Source organism: Mandrillus leucophaeus, unplaced genomic scaffold (genome assembly GCF_000951045.1).
Source record: "Mandrillus leucophaeus isolate KB7577 unplaced genomic scaffold, Mleu.le_1.0 Scaffold229, whole genome shotgun sequence".
Lineage (NCBI taxonomy): Eukaryota > Metazoa > Chordata > Mammalia > Primates > Cercopithecidae > Mandrillus > Mandrillus leucophaeus.
This window is the reverse complement of record NW_012102354.1, coordinates 2939875-2967665: the sequence shown is the minus strand read 5'-3', so window position 1 is coordinate 2967665 and position 27791 is coordinate 2939875. Positions and strand designations below refer to the sequence as shown.

General features: G+C 35.7%; 1 protein-coding gene across 1 annotated transcript in view; it reads left to right on the top strand.

Annotated features, from left to right (window-relative positions):
* The window catches only part of NRXN1 (neurexin 1), a 183925-nt gene extending 165719 nt beyond the window's left edge, over nt 1-18206 (top strand). The window contains exon 6 of the mRNA XM_011981602.1: nt 17718-18206. Within this exon, the coding sequence (XP_011836992.1) occupies nt 17718-18025 (308 nt within the window). The 3' untranslated portion in view covers nt 18026-18206. The remainder of the gene's footprint in view (nt 1-17717) is intronic.
* The last annotated feature ends 9585 nt before the right edge of the window (nt 18207-27791 follow it).

Here is a 27791-nt window from a genome sequence, read left to right as displayed (position 1 = left end):
CACAGGCGCCCGCCACTTCACCCGGCTAGTTTTTTGTATTTTTTAGTAGAAATGGGGTTTCACCGTGTTAGCCAGGATGGTCACGATCTCCTGACCTCGTGATCCGCCCGTCTCGGCCTCCCAAAGTGCTGGGATTACAGGCTTGAGCCACCGCGCCTGGCCTTCAGTTCTATATTAATTAATATATTGAAGGCATTTATTGCAATGTCTGACATGAAGTAGAACACAAATGGTGGCTTTTTCCCCCAGTTCAGTTATACAAAAGAAATTCCAAGCTATTTTCCCTTTTACATGTTGTTGTTACTTTTCCTGGCTGAAAATTGGTGGGCCACCGATGAAACCACTCAGGCCTCCTGATGGGAACTGTACGTGTTAAAACTAGATCAGGGTCAACCTTCTGGGTGGGAACACATGGAACTCAATTATACTTGTTTCAGCCACACTGTCCTGCACAGTTAGCATAGGATGATAACTTCACATTGATATAATTAGTTTCAGAATACAAAAGAATGGATTCAGAATACAAAATATTGGCGATGTGCTTGAGGAGGGCTAACTGAACCCCAGCTGTTAGTGAACAGGTAGAAATATGAACCAGCTATTGGTAACAAGGTCACAGGTCACTATTGTCCTAGGCTGCCCAGTTTAAGAAGCCTAGACACATGAGAGATAACATTTTTTTTCATAATTTTTCTCACAAAACATTTACACCTTCTGTGATTTTTTTTCTCAGCCTAGATATGTGATTGCTGGAGTTAATATATGAAAAGTGTGTTATAGAAAAATGTTTTGCTCAAAATAAGTGTTATATGAGTGTTTGCTGTTATTACTATTATTTTTACACACACACACACAAACACGTATTTTCCAAGACTTCGTTTTTCACATGAATCAAAGTTTTTGTAAAACATGTCTTTGAAATTTTACATTTTAGATCCACTTAGTAAATTGACAAAATGGCAACACTGCAAAACCACTTAAGTTCCAAGAAGGTCTTTAATCATCTCAGTATCTCTTAGTTTGGGGGCCCTCTTCCGAATAGAGCCCTTTCTCAAAACTCCTGAAGAAGTTTGTAAAAGGTGAGTTTTATGTTGATACTCAAGATCTTAAATGAAGATAATGACCCTCTTTGCTGTAGGAGGTCCCTAATAAATAACTCTAATTTATCATTTGTTACAAAGGGAATTGGACCTGCTTCCTGTTTTCTGGGTGCCCTGTTTAGGAAGGACAATTTCCTGTTAGATTTACAGTGCTAAGATTCTCTGTGAGTGGTTAAGGGATGGGTAGCTAATGGGATATTAGCCACTTTCAAATCAATTAAACTTTTGTCAAACTTGGAAAAGAAAAACTCCATTGAATAATAAAATATCTCATTAGTCATAGGGAAAAAGAAAAGCATCACCCATTTTTGTGGCATCTCTTTAGCTGAAACACAAGAGGTGAGGTCATCAGTACAACCACTCAAAAGACAACGGTTGATTGCCTATCAGAGGAATCATGTTGATCAAGGTTCAGATTATATAAGCAATGAAAAATAGCAATAATAACTAGTATTTGGTGAAGATTTATTCTGTGTTCTCAGTCCTTTACAAACATTATTCCATGTCATTGTTTTGTGAAACTATGAAGCATTTTCATAGCTAAAGAGATTCAGAGAGATTCAGAGAGATTAAGTCACGTCATGCAGTATGAGAGAGCAGGTGTATTCTCTAGTTAAGAAGAGGTGGGCTTATAATTTCTTGGAATGCAGAAGGTTTTTCCTAAAATTCAGGCACCTCACAAATATAGAATCGATTTTTCAAAAGTTCATTTAAATAATTTCATGTCATATTCTTTACATGTATTACTATTCATTAAGCTAAATTTGTTGCAATTACCATGCAATTTGAGTGGTTTTACAGTGTGCTGTTTTGAGAAAAGATCAAGGGATTTCTATTGAATTGATATCATTAACCACATCAGGAATAAAGATATGTATATTGAACAAGGTGCATCTTTTCATTAAATAAGTATCACGATCATTTAAAGGACTATCTTGCTAGATCATATTTTTAGAGCTCGACTAGAAAATAATTTTGTTCTACATTTAAATATGTGTTATTTATTATGTAATTATTCAAAAGTGACTTTAATTAGCCCATAATAGGCAACACATTGCTATCAAAATGGAGGATTTTGAGCCGCAGCCAGAAAAACTGTGGCAATGAGTGTTCCATTTGAGGGAATATCTAGAGCTTCTCTTGAGTACCAGGCCAGAATCAGTGCTGAGGGCTCAGCTCATCATTCAGGTGCAGGATGGGGCAACTGGAGTTGGAAACCGATGTGCTAGACGGGTTTCAGGGTGCAACATGCTGGTGTAGGAAATGTTTTTTCCATATATAGCTAATTATTCAGAACACTGGAGTAAAAGTAAATGGTACATAGTTAAAGTAGAAGAGAGTTATCACATGTCATTTTTATTCACTTTCCCCCTGCTTTTCTGAAGGCAGTAAAGTCAGATTAAAAATTACATTGAACAAAGTTAAACAGGCAAGGAAGATTTAGTGAAGGCTATCGCAATAGGGGAGGTGGGCCAGAGTTCAGCCTGAGCACAACTCACTGAAAACAAACAAACAAGAAGGATGGAGAATATTTAATTGCTAGAATGGATGGATTTGGGACCAAGTGTGCTTGCAAATGGGCTTCACTCAAAGGAAATGTAAACAAAGTATCTCATGTTTTCATGACAGGGGGTAGTTTAACAACTTGGAGCCAAGAGCCCACTGAAGTTAGGCTCCTACCCTTCCCACAGAAATTAGGAGATAGGGTGCTATCTTCTTTGATGTTTATATTACAAAGAGATGGCTCCCAAGTCCTGCATATTTACACATCAAAGGGACAGATAAAGTATTTGAAGTTACAAATGCCCTAAGAAATGGAAAGCCAGGGGACCAGAGGCAGGAAGAAGCCTATCTTTGTTTGGTTAAGTTGAGATCAACTTTCCCAGCAACCAGTTTTTATTAAACAAAATTAGTTTCTACCAGCAGTCCAGCAGGAAACAAAATCACGAGCAAAAGGTATTTTGTGTGTGTGTGTGTGTATGTGTGTGCATATACATGTGTCTTTTTGTTTTATTTTGTTTTTTAGAATATAGGAATTTGTATTTAATTGAACTATTTTTACCCTTTTGTGAGGTTTGGACTTTTTTTTAAAAAAACAATGATTGTCACACTTTAGAAAAGCTCTTAACATTTTAAAAGAATTGTGACATGCCACCAGAAATGAATATTAGTTATGGCCAGGACTTTGTAATTATATAGAACTAGTTTGAGATGCAGCCTTTTCCTGATCTTGGGAAAGTTACTTAGTAGTTTTGATGCTCAGTTTCCTTGTCTGTAAAATAGGGGAGAATAGGGTTAATTATGAGATTGGAAAAAGAGGATTCATACATAATGCTTGGCACAGTGTCTGGCACATACCACATACTAAGGGTTTAACAAATAATTGTGACACATCCAATGATAGGTGAAGGACCCGCTGCTACTAGCATTGGTTGTGTGCCATTGGAGGCAGTATTCTGCCTTGTAGTGAGGTCCTTCATAAGGCATTGCGCATTTGATCAGAGTAAAAAATCAGCACAGTCTCTTTAGGCATTAGAGAGAATGGGCTGTATTAAAATGTCTTAACTAACATATGATTGGCCACTTAAAATAATTACTTAGCATATAACTGAGTTTGCTAAGGGAGATTAAGCATTTACCTGAAGTCTGTAAAAAATAGATGGCTGCTAATACAGAAACCTACTACAATAAGAAACAGAAAACTCTGTTCAGTAATGAGTACAGCATAAGTTTTTAGGCAACCTGTATCCAGCCTTAGAGCATTAATAACCAGTTTCACATCGCAATTTCTTATTGGAAGATGCTAAAATATAAGAGCCTTTTAACAGTATGGCACATGTCCTGTTGAGCTTCGGAAGAAGACAACAAGATGCACATCCATGCTCTGAAATATTTAACCACCTTGAAGGGAGGAATGTAGCACAAGTTTAGAAAAAATATAAGGTAAGTTTATCTCTTACAAAAACATGAAATCCAGGAAGGATAAAGTCAGGTTGTCTTGTAATTTGTGTCAAATACCTGTTTTGATAATGAAATTGGCTTCCTGTGGCGTTTTCTTGGTACTTCATTAATTACATTTGCTCAGATGACATCCGAGGTAAGCCAGCATATTCTGAATTCCAATCTACAGGACATGCTGCCTCCGTGAGGAGCCAATATGCTTCCATTGTTGGCGCATATGCTCCACGGAGCAGCAAATGCTACATTTGGCTTTAGCCTTCAGCTCTCATCTCAACACAGTAACTTGTCGATTAGATCACTCTCATCATGAGTTGCTCCTTAGTCATAAACAAATTGTTATAAGAAGCCTGGCACTGGCAATATAATAGCATAGACCAGAATACTTTATTAATTTTCCAGGTTAAAAATGATGTATTAAAGATGCCAGTACAGCCAGAGGCCATTAATTACACTAAAAAAAAAAAGAAAGAAAGAAAATAGGAGAAAGAAAAATACTGATGTTCTCACATCTAAGGACACACTAAAATATTTTGTTTCATTGAGTAAACTTGAGAAATCCCAATGCCTGTGTTCAAATCTCAATTCGGCCACCTACTGTGTAATTAGAGGCAAATCATTGAATCTCTGTGTACTCAACTTTTTACATCTGCAAAATGAAAGGAATAGTGTTCAATACTCATGACATTGCTGCACTGATAAAAATGAGACAACGCATCTAAAGCACTTAACATAGTCTAAGCTTTGATAATATAAATTAGCTTTTATTAGTAGTACCAGCAAATTAACTAAATAGTAAACCATATCATAAATGGAAATATCCCCAAACATGAAAAGGAAATGTTACTGATGGATACTTTAGCATCTAGCAAGTTTTTCAAAGTATTTCTAAATTCTATCAGCATAAAACTTTTCTCACTAGCTACTAAGACAGGAGCAATGCTTTAGCTGGATAAATTTAGGTTCCTGTGGTAGGAGGAGAGCACATATCCTCTGCTCTTCTTATTTTATTTGTGGAGGAAAAAAAAATTAGGCTTTTTATACTAAACAAAAAGAGAGAGAGAGAAAGGGAGAGTGCTTTTGAGAGAAGAAATGATTAACTTTCCTGCTTCCTTCCTAGGACACTCAGGAATGCTCCCAGCAGCGTGACTTACCAGGCACACCTACCCACATAGCCTCCCCACCATGATGGATGCCTTGTCTTTCATATTTCCTAATGCTAGACTTGACACACTTCTCTCTAATGGGCTCAGAGGGGAAGTTGTCTAATCTTTCACCTTAGCTATTGTTCTTTCACCAAAAAGAATATGATCTTTTCCCAACAAAAGAAAATTGAGACAGCAGTAGCTTCATGACAGGAATATAAAGATGATCACCCAAAGCGAACAGACCCAGTTCTAAATCAGGAAAATTGTACACTGCCCCATTACACAGAATGACTCTGGTTTATATAGATGCTGTGTGGGCACCCTGGTGGAGGAGGGGTGCACCTAGGACCCAGCATGCAACTCTGCAGTGGAAAGTCTACTTTGGATTTCATCCAGAGTACACTGTGCAATTCCAGAGCAGGGAAGGAAGTGGGGGAAAATTGACTTAACAATTTTAGAAAGAAACAATGAAACCTAATCAAAGGAGTTTTTACCAATATAATAAGCCTTGCTGTCAGCTATTTATTACCAAAGAATAGTCTTAGATGATTGATTTTATGACACCTAAAACATAAAATACCATAATAAAATTTTGAAAGAGAGAGAAATGTAATTCACTCCAACCATAGGAGCCAGAGAGCACTGATCCATTAAAGATAGAATGTCTCACAGAAAAATAGAAACAAGCTCCACATGCAGCACCACAATGAATGGCCTGAAACAACATGTCCTACGATGCAAATGACCATTTTTGCCACCTGAATTCACAAGGCTTCCATTCATGAAGGGAAGTCCTCAAATACAACTACTCCCAGGGAGATAATGTCCTTGATGGTCACCGCCGCAGCTGATTGAGACACTGTGTGTGGTACATATTGCAGAACTGTGTAATTGTTGGGACAGCTGCTGATTCAGTACCTTTTGTGTGGAAGATGTAGAGAAAACAATCAGATGATCACTGTTTTTACAAAGTCCTCATCCTCCTCAGATACTTTCATATTGAATGCCCTACCTGATCTGATGCCCACAGTAACCCTGGGATATAAATAATTTATGTGTCATTATCATGTTTCTGATAAAACAATGTTAGCAGAGGATAATGAACTGCGAACTGTCACTCAAAAAGTTAGGTACAGGACCTAGACTAGAACCTAATCTATAATTTGATATTCTTTTTACCACTCTTCACTGCTTTTCGAAGATTCTGTGGGAATGTTAACTCCCACAGCAAAGGGCAGAGAGTTGGCAGCAGGTGAAGAGGAATGTGGCTGGAAGGGGTAGAACTGGGCAACTGCTTAGAAAATACACCTAAAGTGCTAACTGTTTTTACTCTTAATGCAGGAATAAAATCAGAAACAATAACAAATTGATCCACAGTGGTAAATGCATATACACTGAGTATATAAAAGGTTAGTAGCCGTAGACAGACCTGAGTTTGAATTTTAGCTGTGCCATTTATAAAGTCTAAATAGCCTAATCTCTTTGAGACTTAGTTTTCTTTCCTGTAATGATAATGCCTACACCACAGAGTGTTACAAGGAATAAATTAGATAAAATTTATGTGTAAAGCGTACAGCACAGCAACTACCAGAGAATAATAGTAAAAGTAGTAGTTGTTAACTAAATAAAATAAGAAACAAAATATAGGTGTTGCAGGGAAGTCATAGTAGCTGTGTTAAGCATCACAGTTGACGACTGAGTAATGTTAAAATATATGGAAGAAAGTAAGAAAGAAGGTTTTGATAAGGGTTTTGATACTTAAGTAAGTTCACACCCAAGTTATTGCTAAAGTTTTCCTAGAACTATTTAATAGCTTGGCTTTACCTATTAATTTGGAAAGGAGGAAGGGAGGAAGGAAAGGAAAGGAAAAAGGAAAGGAAAAGAGAAAGGAAAGGAAAGGAAAAAGGAAATGAAAAGAGAAAGGAAAGGGAAGGAAAAAGGAAAGGAAAGGAAAGGAAAAAGGAAGAGAAGGGAAGAATGACTTCAGCATTTTCTTTAATTAGGTTCTCTATTGCCCAGCAGGAGTGTCATGCCGAAATTATGGCTCACTGCACCCCAAACTGCTGGGCTCAAGTGATCCTCCCACCTCAGTCTCCCCAGTAGCTGAGACACAGGCATGCACCACCATGCGGGGCTAATTTTTTATATTTTTTGTAGAGACAGAATCTCCTCCCTTTGTTGCCCAGGCTGGTCTGAAACTGTTGGCCTCAGGCATTACTCCCCGACTCAGCCTCCCAAAGCACTGGGATTACAGGCATGAATTACTATGCCCAGCAACCTCAGCAACTTCTGATAGACAATTGGAAGGAATGGTGCAATATTCACATGTACACACATGCACACACATGCACACACATTCACACTTATACTCCTCATTACTCTAGCTATAATGTTGCCATTTTTGTCTTACTATAAACCAGGTTTTCAAAAAATTTCTAGTTTCAAGCCTTAAGGATTTTGTGGAATAAAACTCATTTTCTGTAAAGATAGATTATTCAAATTTCTATATATATAAAAGGAAAGTGATCTTAAGAAAAGTGATTTCTGGATGTATATATTTTTGGATGTTGTAGTCAATGAGCTCCCAGGAAGAGAAGCTATTTTGGTATCAAGAAGCTTAGTTGAGTAGAAATCAGTTAATAAGGAATATCATCTACATTTCAAAATATAACTCTTCTTGCATTTTTCTGGAATGTAATACATTTTGATGAAAAACATATACAGACTCTCTGGGCTCCCTAGTTTTGAAACTGATTTTCTCAGTTATTGCCTATGTGGCTTTCTTCTGCTTGACAATTATGGAAAGTTGTGCCAGAGTAATGAGACCCTTTTCAATTCCAATAGCAACAGGACTGAAAAGCACCCTAGAAATTTCTACAAGTACTCTGAATTGAAAAAAGAGCCCCAAGTTAGCTGTCAACTATTTGCAATACTGTGGGTGTCAGATGATGGTGATGTAAATAAGGCATCCAAATGAATCAAACTGCAGACTGATGACTCAGTTAACTTTAAATAGCTTAGTGACTTTAGTCATTGGGATTAAGTGACATATTACCTTGAAGCATAGGGAAAGCAGATACAATATTTTAATTATTGTACATTGATCCCAATTCTCCCAAGCACAGAAGAAATGATTTCTGATTTAATGAAATAAATATTACATTTATCCTTTATACTGAAGATATTACAAAGGTTTAAGGTTAGAGAAATAGTGAGTTAAAATATTTTATAAAGAAATATGCGATGTTAATGTCAGTGTTCAGCCCCCTTGCTTAGCACTTTTACTCAAAACTTTAAAATCGAGGGTCTCTCACTTTCTTGCTCTGTCTCCCAGGCTGGAGGGCAGTGACATGATCGTGGCTCATTGTATTCTTAAACTCCTGGACTCAAGTGACCCTCCTACCTCAGACTCTTGAGTAGCTAGGACTACAGGTGTGCACCACTATGCCCAACTAATGTTTGTTTTAATTTTTTCTAGAGACAGTGTCTTGCTCTCTTTCCCAGGCTGGTCTTGAACACCTGGCTTCAAGCAATCCCCCATCTCAGCCTCTCAAAGTGCTGCGATTACAGTTGTGAGCCACAGTTCTTGGCTTTCACACTTTAATGATTAGATTCAACCTAGTTTGCCCTTGAAATTTTATCAACTTACAAATTTTTTCTTCTAATTATACATACAACATACAGTTTTCAGCCAGTGTGTTCAATCTTCGTTAGAGTTTGGAAGGTAAGAGAACTAATAAGAAAAAGAAACAAAGTCACAGGAAACTGTCAAAGGACCAACAATGTAGTTGAAAAAAGACAAAACAATTGAATGAAATATTTAAGTGAGATTTTACAATAGTATAGAATTAACGTTAAAATTAGTGATGTGATATACGGTTGAGAGAATTTATTTATTTAAAAAATTTAATAGATGTTATTGGATTCCTTTCTAATAACAATCAAACAATTATTAAGAATATTCTCACCAGCACTGAGATCTCTTCTCCACTTGCTTGTGTGTATTTTTCTCCATACTTCTGGTAGGTTGTTTGTCTTTTTTCCTATCAGTGACACACACTCTGTATTTTAGAGGTATTTACTCTTGGTCCATCATATGTACTACAGATATTTCCCCCTCCTTTGTCATTTTCATTTTGTTAATGATACTATGGCTTTTGTCACATAAAATTGTTATTTATGGGGTCAAATACGCTCATCTTATTATTATGGCGTTATTCCATAGTCTGCAGTCTCTGTGATAAATTTCATGTCCACCTTGAAATTTCTTCTCCCTCTCCCTTTAATCTCACTGTGCTACAGCCACTCTGTTTTTTTGGTTTTTTGTTTTTTTGTTTTTTTTGAGACGGAGTCTCGCTCTGTCGCCCAGGCTGGAGTTCAGTGGCTGGATCTCAGCTCACTGCAAGCTCCGCCTCCTGGATTCATAACCATTCTCCTGCCTCAGCCTCCCGAGTAGCTGGGACTACAGGCGCCCGCCACCTCGCCCGGCTAATTTTTTGTATTTTTAGTAGAGACGGGGTTTCACCGTGTTAGCCTGGATGGTCTCGATCTCCTGACCTCGTGATCCGCCCGTCTCGGCCTCCCAAAGTGCTGGGATTACAGGCTTGAGCCACCACACCCGGCCCAAACTGTTCTTTAATTCCTGAAAAGTAAACTCTGTTTCCTCAAGGTCATTCGACATGTTATTTGTAGACTCCTCTGCCCACTTTCACTTGACTACTCTCCACTAATTTTTATCATAAGTGTCACAAATTCAGAAAGATCTTTCTGATTCTGCAGTTGCAATCAGAAACCTTTGTCCTACTCCTGCATGGTACCTACAGTTTTCCTTCGTCATGCATATCCCAGCTGTTACTTTAACTGTGTGATTCCTTCTCTTATGTCTCTCTGCCTCACTATATTTTAAGGTCCATGAGGACATATACATCAAGTTTGTTTGGTTATCTCCTATACCCTCAAGACCTCATATAGTCCCTGGAATGTTAACTATAGCTCATTATATATTTGTTGATAGAAGGAGGGTATTAGAGAAAAAAATCATAAAAGATGGGATATTTGAGCCAAGTTTTGAGAAAATAAGTACGATTTAAACAGGGAGGAGATAAAAGGTTATATGAGCAAGGCATAAAAGTTGAACTGTTGTGGGTATGTGGGGACTTGGGGACAGCAATAATATATGACTGTAACTTCCTTTGACAAATATGGAAGACAAATTGGAGTTGGTGGCTGTGAACAGACTATGAATGGCCATGAGAATAGTAAGGACATTGCACCACAATGGATGCAAACCACAAGGATACAATGACTATGTAAAAAAGTCTATGAAGCTTATAGATGACTAAGCTGTAGACATATAGTTTACAACATACTGAATAATTGAAGAATAAGATTTGTAAACAGCATGATCCTATGGCTCCCCCTGGAGATGAGGGAGATTGTGCATGTTCCCTGCTTATTCATTTTCAGTGTCACCAAGGTCATACAGAGTGTGGACGTCCATTGTCTCCTCTGTTCCATGTGGTACCATTTGAGGTAGCAGCCTGTCCTAGTTGGGTTTCTCTATAGTGCAGGCACGTGATGAGTTTTCCGGTGTATAGCATCCCTTCCCATTCAATACCTAGATCTCTGGAGAAGATAATGAACCTCTCAATATCAGAGTGGTGGCCCCTTAACTGCCCTTCAAACGCATGCTTTGGTGGTTTTGAAAGAAGCAGAGGAAAATGTCAGAGACAGCAGCCAGGCAGGTAGCAAAGGTTTATTGATTTCCAAGTTATTTCTAAATCTCCGGTGTATTGGGGAAGGGCTAAGATGTGTCAGACATGTCCTCTCTCAAGACTTGTCTGACCTCCATAAGTGAACTTAAGAATGTGCAGGCATAGGTGGAGTTGGTGGGAGGGAGAATGGAGGGAATTTGAAACATCCAGCATCCCTCACTTCTCACAAAACCACAGCATGAGTCGAAATTAATGCATGTCATATAAATCACTGTGTACCTGCTTTCCTACAAATGTAGCATTTAAACATGGCTTCTTATGAATGAATGCATCATAATTGTTTCTTCTGGCCTACATTGTATTGAAGCAAACAAATGGGAAAAAGTAATAAACTTTGAGTTGTTTTTTTTCCAAATGGGGAAGAGAAAAACTGTGCTAATCTCAATTCACAAACACCCCAGGAGGCTACAATTCCAATTTTCTTTTCACAGTATTAATGAAACTGAGTACTGGAAAAGTCAAATCTTCCCCTATAAATCCAAAATAATTTTCAAGGCTAGCCTAGAATTATAATAACTTCTACATCTATTAGACACAGTATAGAACCCTGGCCTAATGAGATCATTTTAGGCAATTCTTTTTCCTAGGTGGGGTGGAGACAGAAATTTAAAATCTATTACTTTAAGCTTAATTTATGAGAAAACCAGAAAGACTGGTCAGAAACTCTTAGTGAGAAGAAATTCAGTAAATGCTTCTTGCCAAGAGTTTTTTTTTAAAAGGATCATTACAAGACAGGACATCTAACAATTCTGGTTAGCAGAATGATATATGCTGGGCATTATGGAGTTTAATGATCCTTTATGATCCCCTCTTGATCTTAACTATATAACCTGTATTTGTTTGTTTTTTAACCACTAGCATGTTTTATTCTTTTTTATTTCCTAAGACTGGTAGTTTCTTACAATCTTTTTCTCAAAGCTCAAAAGCTGAATTTTCATTGTCATCAGGTTATAATGATACTCTTACTTTATCCTTGGTGTGCCAGGTTCATAGTTGACGACATACACATACATTAACAGTCTATACTGAAGAAATAAAACAAGCCCAAAAAATTACCTAGAAACTACAATCTAACCTTGAAAGTTAACTTTGGAACCAATATATATATATAAGATTACAGTGGAAGAAAAGCTCATTCAAGTATACAAAATAATTTCATAAAAGTGACAATTTGAGTGATAAAAAGAGCATCTGATGGCATGCTAATGCCTTGGTGAACTTGTCAATAGAAAGACAAGGTCCCACCACCCACCAAACCCCATTCTATATCAGGAATTAGGATTATAAACACCATTTATCATGCAGAGTTGCAAAAACATAGATCAAGAGCAGTTTTCTTTAATGACAATAATTGATTGCTGTGTTTCCAATTTCAGAAAGAAAAATGAAGGATGTCACTTACCACTGCAAAGTGAAATCTCCTTGGAAAAATTTATTAATATTCAAAAATGTACCTTTCAAATTGCTTAGTATTGTAGCACTTCAGTTGTGAATCATTGTCCTCAGTAATTGCAATCTTTAACTTCTATTTGCATACGCTAAGGTATGATTAGATATAATCAAACAATGCAAACTGATAAATACAATGCCAAGTTTAATGGCTTAATATGCCCCCATCATATCATCATATGTATCACAAAAGTTTTTTAAATTAGTGATCAAATATTATTTGTTTTGACAAAGCATACAATTTTATCTGCAAGCAAATTTAGAAAGTTACATTTTAAAGTAATCATGTCAATATGAAACACAAAACCTGTTCTGCTGAAATAATCACACGTAGACACTTGTGCCAGTAAGAATTATTTTACATTGTGTTTTGAAATTAGGAAATTGACAATAAATTTTGTGGTTTATTGAACACCTTCCTAAGTAATACACCAATCCAAGAGGCAAACAGTCCTGACCCCTGCTGGCCTGACCTTCTTCATTTACCTGGGGGTGGGGAGGGCCCCCACAAGGATAATTCGGGAGCTGGAAGACCAAGGCACAGAGGCGATAAAGAGGGGTAAGTGGGAGGAGAAATAGAGAGGAGCATGGAGGAAGCAACAGAGGGTGCAAGAAGCTGGTAAGAGATGAAGCCTGCACTGACATCCCTCTCTGCTCTGTACTGAAGTCTAATGTGTCTCGAACATATTTTCCCCATGTGTTTCTTAATTGGATCTAAATTTGTTCTAATTTGAGGAAATGATTTTCTTTCACAGATACAGTATCAAAGACTATCAAAAATAAAGAAATAACACATAGGGCGATTTCCTTTCCTGTTGTTGTAGTTTGAAATAACTATCTCAGCAAAAGACAAATTAAAATCTGAAAGATTTATTTTTTAATTTTTAATTCAGAGCAACAGTTGCATTTATTTTTTCTATGTGATAAGGCACTAAAATATGCCTTTAGCATTAGCTATTCATTTTCCACAATGAATTATCATCTGAATTATCATTGGATAGGAACAAATTGATTTAGACTATAATGCAGAAATACGTTACTAACTGTCCAAACACTTGACAGCTTATGTTTACCTAAGTTACCACAATGTTAATTAGACAACAAAAAAACAAGAAAATTCATAGGATTCTTGATAAATCTACAGGGACAAAGCAGACCATGTGGAAAACTTCTAGAGACCACCATATCTTACCAAATGCTAGGAGAGTGAGAGAGGAAGGATTAAAAGCTACTTTTCAGTGGTCCTTTAAGGTAACATGCTTTATCAGTGCAAGAGTCCCAGGAATTTTTCTATAGCCATTTCGTTAAATGAATCTCAGAAGTGAGTAGGAAAGAAGTGAATACAAATATGAAATGGGTCATAATTATTGTACTGCTCTGTTTCCTTGCTAGAATAATCAGTAGCTTCCAAATCATTTAGGTTAAAAATGCCAGCACAAGTCAAAGCCTTCGTATTGTGATGAAGGTGTGCATTCTCGCTCTCCTCACATGTCAGTCCTACTGAAGTTTTCCATTGATCCAAGTTCCTTATATCCCTGGGCCCAATATAACGAACTGGCTACGTCGGCTTAATTTTACCTACACATCAGAGTTAATCTTTGAAGATTCAGGACTTAAAGACTTAAGCTTATTTGTTTGTATTCCATTATTTTAGCTCCTCCTCCTTTATTCTCTTTCACTTGCTTTTTTTAACAAGTTAAATCTTTTTTAACAAGTTATTCTCTTTCACTTGTTTCTTTGTCACATGCTGGAACAAAGAAAGAAGGGGTGAAAGTAAATTTTAGTTAATTACATTATTCACATTTCAGCACTTCTAAGAACAAAACATGTAGCAGATGGCTTTAATTGTTTTAAAATGTGTTATTTGGTTTATTATATAGTTTAGAGGGAATGCAAAATTCTTAAATCCATGAAATTAATTATAAGTTTATCTTATTTTTTTCACATTTTCGTAAATGGCTGAGATGACAGCATTTCCCTTTTATATAAATTTCGAACAAATTACATAAAAAGACATTTAATCATATTAGTCATTGATACTATTCTCTATATTTACATTAATATAAATTTTCTTCAGAGATTTTTCAGTGATCATCAAAATAAATCATTAGCGACAATAAGAGAAGCCACATTTATAATTACTGAATATATTTAAATGTCTTCGGCCTTTTATTGCATATCTGGGAGAGATGTCCCATTAGCACATAAATATATATATATTTATATTAACACATAAATATATATATTTATATTAATGCATAAATATATATATTTATATTAACACATGAATGTATATTTTTTTTCTTTTTTTTTTTTTTTTTGAGATGAAGTCTCACTCTATTGCCAGGCTGGAGTGCAGTGGTGCGATCACAGCTCACTGCAACCTCCGCCTCCCGGGTTCAAGCAATTCTCCTTCCTCAGCCTCCCAAGTAACTGGGACTACAGGTGTGCACCACCACACCCAGCAAATTTTTGTATGAGACAGGGTTTCACTATGTTGGCCAGGATGGTCTCCATCTCTTGACCTTGTGATCCACTTGCCTCGGCCTCCCAAAGTGCTGGGATTATAGTCGTGAGCCACCCTGCCCAACCAACACATAAATATTTCTAGTCTTAGAAGAAAAGTCAAGAAAAATTTCACTTAGCCTTCCTATTTGAAGCATAAATAGAAAAAGAATATTGATCAGTCAGACATGGGAGTATTCCAAACATACCTACAATAATATCTGCTATGATGGTTATTAAAATTTTAATGTGAATCAGGGAAAAGAAAGATAACATGTTTATTGGGTTTATTTAATTTTGGTAGAGCTTTTGTAGGTTATATTTTTAAGAAACATGATATTTAGAATTTTTACATCTGGGTTTTGTATAGAGATATTTTTAGGCCCCATATGACTTAAGCAACAATTTGGCTAGTGTTGCAAAAAAGAAAATATTTTCCTTAAACGGGAGATGTTTTCAAATGTGTATGGCACAGTTGCAGGATTTCAGGCTTTGTTGTGGTCTTTGTGACCTCATTCTTATTTTAACACAAATAGGCTATGTGCATAGTTGTTTTGAAAACCTCTCAGAAATATTGTAGCAGATAAAAATAAAATAAATGTTTTTTTGATAAGATAGTCCGTTTTTGATACCAATTCCTTATCAAAAAAATACATGTCTATTCTTAGTATACAAAATATAAACCCTCCATTCCATCAATTCTCCAATTTTACTGTCATAAGCTAAATGATTCAAATGTTATCTCCATTCTCCCTATTCCCTTCTGTCAGACAAAGTAAAAGTGAGGTAACTGTGAAAATGTGTTTAAAATGAAAGCATTCCATCAGGTTGGAAAAAAATGATTTAGGTAACATTTAAATAAAATTCCCTTTTTAGCTCTCGAGACACCATAGTAAAAGAATGCTCTGTAAAATGAAAGTTTTCATTTAGTGAAAGCAGCTGAGCTAATTGGCACACTTTGGCAAAGATGACTGTATTTAAAAGAGAAAGTGCTGCCTTTGGTTTGTCAGGTAGTGACAGAGTTACTGCAGGAGATTCTATTCTTCATGAGAGAAAATTAATTCCTGTAATCAAATACTGTGGATTACAGTCTTTGTCTCCTTCCACCTTGGCCACAGAAGCAACTCCAAAGCTTTTCATTAAGGCACACTCCATGGGCTTTTGTAAAACAAGCAAGGACATATTCAGCATAAAAAATTTCACCTGCTACGTTTTGTAGCACCAGAACATAGCATATTGCTAATTTGAGACTGAGAGCTACTACCTTGGAAATGGCTATATTTGTTAAGACTTTATTTGGAGAAGGAAAGGAAAATCACAGAAACACACGCACACATACACATTTAGGCAAAAGAAATCTTGGTGATATTTGAAAATGGAATTACAGAGCCGTATAGAGCCATATGTTTAGTAAAATGATTCCCAGTAATTAACAAGAACTTTTGCAGAAATATTAAAACTAATTACTAAATGATGTTTAGTAGTAGTGAAATAAAAGCATAATTTTAGTCTTCTTAAGTTTTCAGTTCTTACATACACACGAACACACACTTATACACATACATCCTATCTAATATATATGCAATCGAGATTATTTAAGTTCATTATGCATAATTGGCAAAGAATCGTGTTTTGAAAGTTGTAGCATTTTTAAAACATTACATCTGAAAAGTGATATTTTTATGTAGGACAAGTGAGAGGATAGAGATTCAGGGAAAAGCAGAAAACACAATTCACAAGGAAAAAAATGACCTACAGTCAGAGTAGGATAGAATCTTCTTCTCTCTCTACAGTTTCTATCCTTTAATATCAAAAAAGTTTATTATATATAGAGGAAAAAAGCTGCTCCTTCTCCTCCTAGCTACCAATTAAATCTCAGGTCCATTCTTCCCCACCGATCAATTTCAGTGTCTGACCAAGCCTTCAAGAAGATATAGGCACCCCAAAATCCATTGTTCTCATCCAAGAAAGAACCTTACTTATACTTTGGGAAGACTGAAGAAGGGTTTTGTCAGTTGAATAAAACTAACCAGTCTTCTATTATTATCTATTAGGTAGTTCTGAGTTTTGACTAAAAAATCAATCTAGACTGTATTTAAAACTGAGAAAGAATATTTTATTACTTTCTTCTCCAAAATTTAGCTTGGGAGCTCCCCAATCAATTAATAAAATACACACATACTTAGTAAATCTCCAACAAAATGGAAATTAGTCTATTTTCATTTATAAAACTGTAACTAAAGTTATACTTTAAAAAGCAGACAGTTAAAATGTGTGAATTATCTTATTGTTCAATACTGTGTTCTTTAAAATACAAGGGAATATGATTTCTAAAGTAGTCCTAAATTTAGTTTTCCTAATTCAGTCTAGTTAGACCTATGTTCTAGAGCAACACCAATTTGATTCTTATGATTCCCTCTAGTATTATAGGGTAGGGCTGTTCTGCTTTTCTTTATGCTGGGTTTGTGGTTTTTCCACTTAACCCACCAACATGGCCCTTTAGAGCTAATTGGGGTTTATTTAGGGCAATGCTTACAGAACTCTGTAAACAAAATTGATTTGTGAAAAAGAAGACATAGCAACAAATCTCTCGCAGAGAACTTTGAATCATAGTCCCTAGTTTTTAGTACCCATGAGGCAGAGGGATGGCTACAGGTATCAACAGGATACCTTTCCTAACACATAGGTGCTGTTAGAAATAGATACTAAATGTGAATGTAGCTCTCTGGTATTCAGTGAACTCAATGATCACTTTGTGTTTGTTCTCATCCTCTTTTCTATAGCCAACCCAACCCGAGCAGGCGGCAGAGAGCCGTACCCAGGCTCAGCAGAAGTGATCCGGGAGTCCAGCAGCACCACGGGTATGGTCGTTGGGATAGTAGCTGCTGCCGCCCTGTGCATCCTTATCCTCCTCTATGCCATGTACAAGTACAGAAACCGGGATGAAGGCTCATACCATGTGGACGAGAGTCGAAACTACATCAGTAACTCAGCGCAGTCCAATGGGGCTGTCGTAAAGGAGAAACAACCCAGCAGTGCGAAAAGCGCCAACAAAAATAAGAAAAACAAGGATAAAGAGTATTACGTCTGATCCCAAGATCTTAAATGGACACTTGTATAGAAATAGTCTTCATTTTATCTGAGACATAATATAAACTTATTTACTTTCCTTTTTATGAAGCACATACAAAAGAAGACAGGGAATGCAATCAGGAAGGAAAGACTTTTTAAAAAATAAAAACAAGTATCTCATGCTCTTGTTTCTCAAAAAAGAAAAACAAAAAACAAAAAACAGGGGCCAATAAATTCCCTAACATCCACAGTGTTTTCATTTACTCTGCTTGTCTTTATGTTGCTGGAACATTTCTAAAAGACAGTGATGACCGCACGCATTCATAAAGCAAAGGAGTATTACAGCATCAAGGCACAACACAGAAACCAACACAAAGCATAACACAAAAAAGAAGCTACCTATGATCCTGGATTTAGCCAAAGTGCTAGCGCTTTCCTGAGAAGTCAGTTAGTCCAATTGCCAGAGAAGACTGTCCTTTTGAGTGACTCAACCTGCAAACCTTTAAGAGTTTGCCGCCTGGTGCAACTGGAGCAGTGGTTGGAACTTGCATTTGAAACAAAGTGCTGGCTTTTTTGAAGACTTGTGTAGGAACACATTCAAAAAGCCCCTTTCTGGTTGTGAGAGAGGAAAAAAAGTATGGAGGCCTTATTTTCAAAAATGTGAAATATAAGGCACATTTTCACACAAAATTTCAAAACAAAAACAAGAGGGCATAGATGCAATCATTGGGAAATTTTCATGCACGCTTATTATGTTATTACATATGTTTATATAAAATCCATCTCTGTGTGCTTTCTGGACTGTGATAAGTGACGTTTTATAGCCTGTTGTATAGAAAATGCAAAATATATCTCTGCTCTTCAGCCATTTTTGGTAAATTCAATGTTATAAGTGTTGCTAAGTATAGGGAGTTTTATGACATCAGAGCAACAATTATTTCATTTGTTTTTTTTTTTTTTTGCCACCATTATAAATTGCCACAATTACTTACTTTTATTTTTTAAAGAAATTACAGTGTAGTGTTTATTCTAAGGAAGATATGTATGAATGTATATAAAAAGACTCAGCTACTTTTTTTCTTATATGTACAGCCTTCATTCTGTTGCAATTGAGTTTTAGTACTTGTATGAAAGGTGTGAATTAGAAAGTCAAATATATACATATGTATCTTATAATCTTTTCTCCCTGAAATACATTCCCACATACATTCACTATTTTCACACACACACACACACGAATCCACAGCAATCCATCAGATGTACTAGAAGATCCAAACGTGCATACAGTAGCAAATATTTATTGACATATTGAAAAGCAGGAAGGAAGAGGGTTGTGCCAAGGTATTGATGACAAATGGGGTGATTTGCTTCATTGAGGTCTTGCTCCCAGCTAACCCCAAGAAGATTTTAGTCCCTAATGAAATGAACCTTTCCTTATCAAATAGAATATCACTGATATACTGCTGCATGAATAAGAACCATTATGTGGGCAGGTTATGGAAGCAAAATTGATTAATCTACACCTTAACTCTGGCTGCTGCAATTGAAAACTTTCTTTCTAATAAAGTAATATATATATTCTCTGAATCTGATGTGCATGATGAACATTTCTGGAAAGTAAACATTTTCTCAACTAAGAAAGTATTTTTCAGTAATTTTTAATTCTGTATTACCCATTTAAGAAAATCATTCTCTGTTAATTATTGACTATGTTTTAACTTTTCTGGTTTTACATATATATCATTAAATATAGTTTTAGTTTAACACATTAAGTAGTAGAAAAGTATAGATTATACACTTGTTTTTGCATATTATTCACTGATGTTCACAGCAATAAATTATTAATATGAGAAGGTAGTGCAAAAGAAATGCATTATTAGATTGCAAGTTGATGCTTCAGTAAAAATTGGTTGCATTACTTGAATACCTTCTAAAAGAGCGATAATGAATTTTGTAGAAGAGAAGAATACCTTTACAATTAGCTTTAATCAGCAAAGGCAAAAAATGCAAAACATCTTTTGTGATACTTTAGTTGATGAAAAAAAGCCAAGAAGTGGCCTGGATTTCAGACATACAGCACCTTAGAAATATGTATATTTCATAGCAAATCACCACTATCTATGGTTGCCAAGTAATTGTTGTGAAAGAATCTTAATGACTTTTTATGACCCAGAAAGTAGAAGGTATACAATGAAAATTTAATATCCATTACTTCTTTTCTAGATTTTCTTTTTTTTTTTTTAATTTTCCACGTTAAAGAATTCATGAGTCTTTTCTTTTCCCCCGTCTCATTCAGTCTTACTCAGGGAAAGCCAGTAAAATAAGAAGGGAAGTGTAAAACTACTAATTTACAGCTTGAAGGGTTTTTGTTTTGTTTTGTTTTGTTTTTAAGGTTGCTTTTCTATTTTATCTATTAAGCTTGAACCAGTTTCCATCTGGTTAGATTCTAAAATATAATAGAAAATAAATTGAATAATGGTAATTTTAAGCAGTATATCTATGAAATGTGTTGTTTGGGATTGATTTCAATGTTTCTCCCCAGCATAAATTTTAAAGTTACATGCAATGATATAGTTTATTATCAGTAAGATTATTTCTAATATTATTGGCTTACACAAACTCACTCTAGCAAAACTTATTTTTTTCCTGAATGGAAAAAGAAAAGAGGGGAACAGAGTTAGAAGGAGAAAATGACTTGAATCCCAAGTATCTTCATACCAAACATATCAGGGTTCCATGCATAGTTTGCAGTTGATTGAGGATTTCACACTACTTGGCATAAATTTGATTACATCTCTAGACTGTAACTTTTCTGATTGATTATGCTTCTTTTTTATCCATGTAATGTATTGCCTTTTTTAAAACAACAAATACTACAATAATGTGTGAAGTGGTCAATCCCTAAAACATCAAAGAAAGGCCACAAAACCCTACCCTTCTAGTGCTTTGTGTGATTGGGTATCTAAGGGGTTTTCTTCTTCTTTTTTTATTTGTTTGTTTTTCTGTTGCAAGGCCAATTTATCCATTATTGGAAATGCTAAGCAAGTGGAATTTACTGTTTTGTTAATAAAATATTTCTTAATACAACTGTGGATTTATTGATTTAAAAAAGTATATGCGGCACCATTTCATGATGTGGTGAAAGTGGGAAAGTGGTGAAAGTGGGACAGTAAGGAAGACTGCATCTGAAGGGAAGACCCATCCTTATATTACAGAGGAAGAATGTTGACTCTCTTTTGTCTGAATTTTACTAGTCATTAAACACCTCTATATTCATACAATTAAAGGCAGAGCCACTCAATGTACTTTTGTATACATTTGTTCATCTTGATATGCCAGAAACCATAAACTGATACAGTAATTATTGAAAACAACATTAAAATACTAATTTCATAAATATGCTTTTTCTCTATAAAAAACAATGGAATCCAAGTTAAGTAAACCTGTGATTAAATTCCAACACTATCACATACTAGTTACCATTTGCCTAATTTCTTTGACTCTCACATGTTATTTGAAAAAAAAATGTGTAAAAGAACATAGTGTTTGTTTCCATAGAACTATATTTATTTCTCACAAAATAAATTGGCTTTTTAGAAATCAGATGATTCATCAGAGTAAGTTTTAGTTCAACAGTTGGTAACTGTTTTAAAACCCTGGCACTTGAAAATGATTTTCTGATGAAAATGCGTAAGTTTAGTCTTTTTTTCTTCAACAGTAAAAAGTCTGAACATGAATGCTTAATTCATTTTGAACCTGCAGTGTCTAAATATATTTGTTATTTCTTTATTACTATTAATGCATGATTGTAAAAATGTAACAGAAACAATCCACCTTTTATTAATGTCTAAATTAAAGGATATATAACTTAGTTTCCCTTAAAAATACATAAGCACTTCAAAGGCGGTTGCTATATAAAACCTATTATTAGTAATCAGGCCAAGTATTTTGGGTCTTAACCTATAGAGGGCATAGATGTCCAGGGCCCAGTGATTAGGCCTCAAGGGTTGCTAACTTACATATATGTAATAATAGAGATAGATATATATGTAAAATATATATGTATATATAATGGATAGATATATATTAACATTATATATAATTGCTATTACATATAAATATATAAATATATATTGAATATAAATATTTTAATATAAGTATTAAGTATTTAACATAAAATAATTATATATAATATATATTTATACATATAATAACTTGGCAGGTATATGTGAATGAGCATTTTCCCAGTAAAAGTATTCATTAGGTTTATCAAATCTTTAAACGGTTTCAAAATTCCCCAAAAGATTGAGAATCACTAAAACAGACATTAGATATAAACAAAACTTTTTTAGAAATAATACTGAAGATGAATGGTTCAGCGAGTATTAAGAAGACCAAGAAATACAAAAAGTAGTCAGGAGTGGTGGTGGGCATCTGTGTTCCCAGCTACTCAGGAGACTGAGACAGGAGAATTCCTTGAACCTGGGAAGTGGAAGTTGCAGTAAGCCAAGATTGCACCACTGCACTCCAGCCTGGGTGACAGAGCGAGACCCCATCTCAAAAAAAAAAAAAAAAAAAATCATCAAGGAGATGGCATGAACTAACTTTAAGCATTACAGTATCGTTCTCTATAACTAAATGTCCAGTTATACAATTTTTACTGAAATTAATCTTGCTTCATTTTTACAAATTCAGTCTTCAATTATTTATTGAGGTCTAGTATATGAAAATCACCCCATTCATCCCACATATCTCTACTCTTCTGAATAACTTAATACTAACTTAAGGGCAAACTTCTCCAAGAATTGGAATCTTTGATTTAGCACCTTGAAGACAGTCAGTGAATATCTAATATGCAGCAAGGTCTTACCCAACAATGCATCCATCTTTAAGCATGTAGAGGTCAACAGTATTTGAGAGTGGCAGCTAGACTATGAAAAATACCTTACTGACCCCTAAATATGTGGTCACCTTTAAATAAAAAGGAGAAAATAACTTCTTAGAAACATAGAATATGGAACCATAGCATTCATTCAGTAAAAATAACAATCAATAAAAGAAATATTGAATGCTTCTGGTCTGTGAAATTTCAGATGATTACTGATTAGAACAGTGTGCTTTCAGTTAAGTAAAATAATCTTAATAATGATCTGTCACAAGCACCAACAGTTCAAGCAAAGTGGATCTAAATACTAGATTTGAAAATTACTCGCTGTGGAACTTCGTGCAATCACTCAATCATACTAAGTTTATTCAGCCATAAAAGAGAATGATAAGGAGACAACCTATAGGATTGTGAGGAATAAAAAACATAATGCACTTAAATGCTTTGCATAAAGTTCAATATTTTACTAAAAGATAAAAGTTAAAGTTCACCTGTGTCATAGGGTAAAATTAAAGTGTGCTAGGTAGCTACTAAGAGAGTAGAATTATCATAAATTCGTAGATTTAAAATTAAGACTATTGTAGGTGTTTATGTTAATATTTTTCCCAACATAGGAGACACTTTTACAATGTCCCAGACAAAGCATTGCATAGCCATGGCTAGAGGAAGGGTAGCTCCTTTGCAAGGCAATGGATTTCATGATAGGATAATTTTGGTTCCTTATATCTAGTTTTCTGTAACCTTCACTTATTGATTCTAATTCTCTTTGTGCAAAATAGAATATACCCTTTTTCCCCATGACAGCCTTTCCAATACCATCACCCTCCCCTAAACACTGTCTGGATTTTCTCTTCTCCAATCTTAATATTCTGGTTTATCATGGCCATTATTCAAATTATATAGATTCTAAGCATCTCATAATCTTAGTAACCTTTTCCTGAACCTCTGTTCACAAAATCTGACACCAAACAACCATAGCATTTGGTGATCAGCCAAAAATACAATGGGTTTTTCACCTTCCTTGATTTGAACTTTTTCTCCCAGATAATGACACTTAAGATTTCATGATTTTTCAAAAGCATATATTGCTTATTTGAATTACATTGAATTTATGATCAACAAAATTATCAGATTTTTTCCAGGTAAAGTCTCCTTTAACTTGTACCTAGACAATTATTACTCGAATATAAATGTAGTATTTTACATTTAACCATGAGAAATTTCATTGTATTGAAGACTGATCAGTTCAGATAAATTTGTATCTTGATTTTCTCATATGACGTCCTAATATTCATCATTGGCAAATTTTGCATACACTTACATGAAAATAAGTTCATTAGGGAAAGAATTCTGAGGGAGGCCTCAAAAAGACCTCCCTGCAAACGGTGCTTTTCAAACAGGGGCACTTTTGCCCAGGAGACATTTGGTAATGTCAGGACCCAGTTTTGGTTGTCATGTTTTGGGTGGAGAGAACTATTGGTGTCCACAGGGTAGAGATTAGGTATGCTACTAAACAACCGAAAGTGCACAGGACAGCCCTCCCTTCATCCCAGCAGACAACTGTCCTGTCCAAATGCCAGTAGTGCCAAGTTTGATAGGCATAACACATATCCACTGGCAAGGATAATATATATCAAGTTGCTAATAATCTTTGAGTGGGAATTTTCCATCTACCAAAAAAAATCATAAGAAACTCAGTTGCCTTGCAATGAGGATACGAAATGATTTCCTCCTAATTTGTCAGTGAATGTATTTGAAAAGGAAATAGCTTAATTTGTAATGCTGTTTATTAATTATTACCACTTCTTTTAAAAAGTGGCCAGAAAGTATATATTTTTTAAAATAACTCTTATTTTGGGCCAGGTGCGGTGGCTCACGCCTGTAATCTCAGCACTTTGGGAGGCCAAGGCGGGCGGATCATGAGGTCAGGTAATGGAGATCATCCTGGCTAACACGGTGAAACCTCCTCTCTACTAAAAAATACAAAAAAAATTAGCTGGGCGTGGTGGCGGGTGCCTGTAGTCCCAGCTACTCGGGAGGCTGAGCAGGAGAATGGCGTGAACCCGGGAGGCGGAGCTTGCAGTGAGCGGAGATCGCGCCACCGCACTCCAGCCTGGGCGACAGAGTTAGACTGTGTCTCAAAAGACAAACAAACAAACAAAAAACCTCTTATTTTGATTTCAAGCTCATCACTGTAGAATTAAATACATCTTTTGAGTATTACAATTGAAATCAGGGCAAAACTTGCTTCCTTCATTCTTCTACTATCACATCTTCCTAAAAAAATGTCAAAACGACCAGTATAATTTTTAGTTCACATTCAAGTTGTTTGGAATGCAATTGACCTTGACATGGACAGATAAACTTTTGAAGAAGGAATTTAGAAATCATTTATTCTTTGCCTACCTTGAACGTCAGTTCTCACTGGTGCCCTAGTTTTGGGGATCTGATTTCAAGGGGCTTAGGCATCAGTGTGTGATTTCTGGCTGCTTAGCCCATTCCAGAATCTCTGTTATTTTGTACCATTTTCAGAGGGCCCTGATAAGTGACTTTTACTTCCATTATCCAATAAGGTTTCTCAATATCAGAATGCTCTTCAGAGAAGTGATTGTGGGGGAGCACTAGATGGGAGTAAGGAAATAAGTTAGGGAAATTTAAAAAGCCAATTAACATTGATTATATAATAGGTTACTGCCATGAGGAATACTACTTGGGAATTCTAGGAGATGGCATAAAGCATGCTTCAGAATTACTCCACCTGAAAGCCAAGAAATGGAACTATATATCCATTGATTTCTATCAGTCTTAGGTAAAGGGCTATTAGGAGGGCAAGAAGGTAAGGATGATAATTAACTTCAAAGTACTTTGTGTGGCATTTCCTACTGACTGGGTAAGCTCTGTGGTTGAAGGCCCTCAAGTAAAAAGCTGCAAGTGTTTCCAGCTGGAAGCCACTGGGTTATTTTGCTCCAGAATGATGCATGCTAGGGTATGTGGGTGAGTCACCTGTAACATTGTTACAGTTTGTGTGTGTGTGTGTGTGTGAGACTTTGTACTTACACTAAATACATTCATTTCTCTGTCTAGTAAAATCGGTTCAACGCTCCAGAACAATGTGATTCCATTCTCAGAGAAGTCTCTTTCTCTCCTCTGTGGCCCTGTTATGATTTCCTTAAAGCCACTAGGGCTAGTTTCTGTTCATCTTGCAATCATTTACAGCAAAATGATTGCAGTAGTCTATGAACTTGTATCCTTTTCTCAGTTTTAATGGGATAGTTTATCCCAGTGTGTGTCACATGTAGCAGCTGAAGTTCAAATCCTGGATAGTATTCTCTCTAAACATAACCTGGCACCCCTGGATGTGTCCTAGCCCTCCTCTGTGGATGGGAAAAATGTAGTCATGGAAATCAGATTCAGCTGTTTTGATTATTCAAAATAACTCACTTTGTGTTCTACTGTCCGCTGTGAAGTTGTCTCAGATGCCTGCCATTAGCTAGGAGGGAATGGGGTGGAATCAATTTCTTTCATGTCTGTGGAAAAAACTGAGAATGAACCTGTAAGAAGTTTAAGCATTTCTTTACTCCATGTTCCCAGTGGTAAGTTTGAATTTTATAGTCAGGAGATGAGGTGGAAGAGGCTGTGCTTTTGGCATCGCTTAGCTTACTCAGGTACACTACATATGGTCTGGGTCTCACTGACAAACACTTGGCCTGTGTTTGTGTGGCTTTCCATTGGATGGTGGAGAGTAGTCCAGAAAGATAGCGTCTTAACTCTTTGCACCCTTGCTGTTTCTCCTTCAACTAATTCTTTTAACCTTACTGTTTTTGCTTCTCCTGTGACTTGGAAATCTTGATCCCTGGTATGGGTTTTAAAGCAAAGCCATTGTGACATTCTGCATGAGAAGTTTACAAAAACTGAAAATGGAGAAAGAGAGTGGAGACATCCATGAGGGCTTGTACTCTGGATACAGTTTTATTTTTCTGTTTTTCTGTTTCTCTTTATATATTTAAGAAAAAAAAAAATCCAACATCACACTGTGCATGTTGTTCTTCTGTCAGCAGTCCTTACAGGAAACCTGAACTGTTTGCTTAATTTTAGACCGAATTATGCAAAAGAGTTACTATCTTCTTACTGAGCTTGACTCATGTTATAAAGACACCTCCACTGCTTTAGTAGGAGCCATATTCTCTCACCTCCTCCTTGTTCCGCTGCCTCTCATTCCTGCCTGCAGAAGGCAGAAATAAGGTAGCCATGCTCCTAGGTGCAGATTTAGAATGGGAGCTATCAGAGAGCTCTGAACTCAGCCACCACAGTTACTTTTGATGTCTTTTCATTGATTTCCTCTTGAATCTTATCTGTAAATTTATATTTTTTAGAGTTGCTACTCTATTTTTAGTATTTCTCATTTGTCTTTAGCCATATTTACCTCCAGAGCACCTGGCTATTGGATAATACATATTTTCTTTATATTTTTACGAAGTTTTTCTCCCAAAGCTTATAACATACATATGACTTGTCCCAAAAGTTCCCTTCCTTCTCTGTTATAAATCCCACAAGATTTTCTGTCCCTTGCATCATTACCACAGCACTTCATTATTTCTTGTTAGTGAGAATTAGGTCTATCATTTGAATTTGTTGCATTTCAAGACTTATGCAAATGGTCTACTTTTATTAAAATAAAATGTAAGTAGCTGGAATTTTGACACCTTAGTTCTGTTCCAATTTTATTACCCATTGTGTAAAATCTTATCCATTACTCTACATAATGTCATTTTCTCTTCTCTATGCTTTAATTGTCATCAAATCTCATCATACTTAAATGGTAATGTTACTGAACAAATATTTTACATGGAGAGACACTCTACTTCTGATAATATGTGATTTTAAAATGTAATACTCAGTT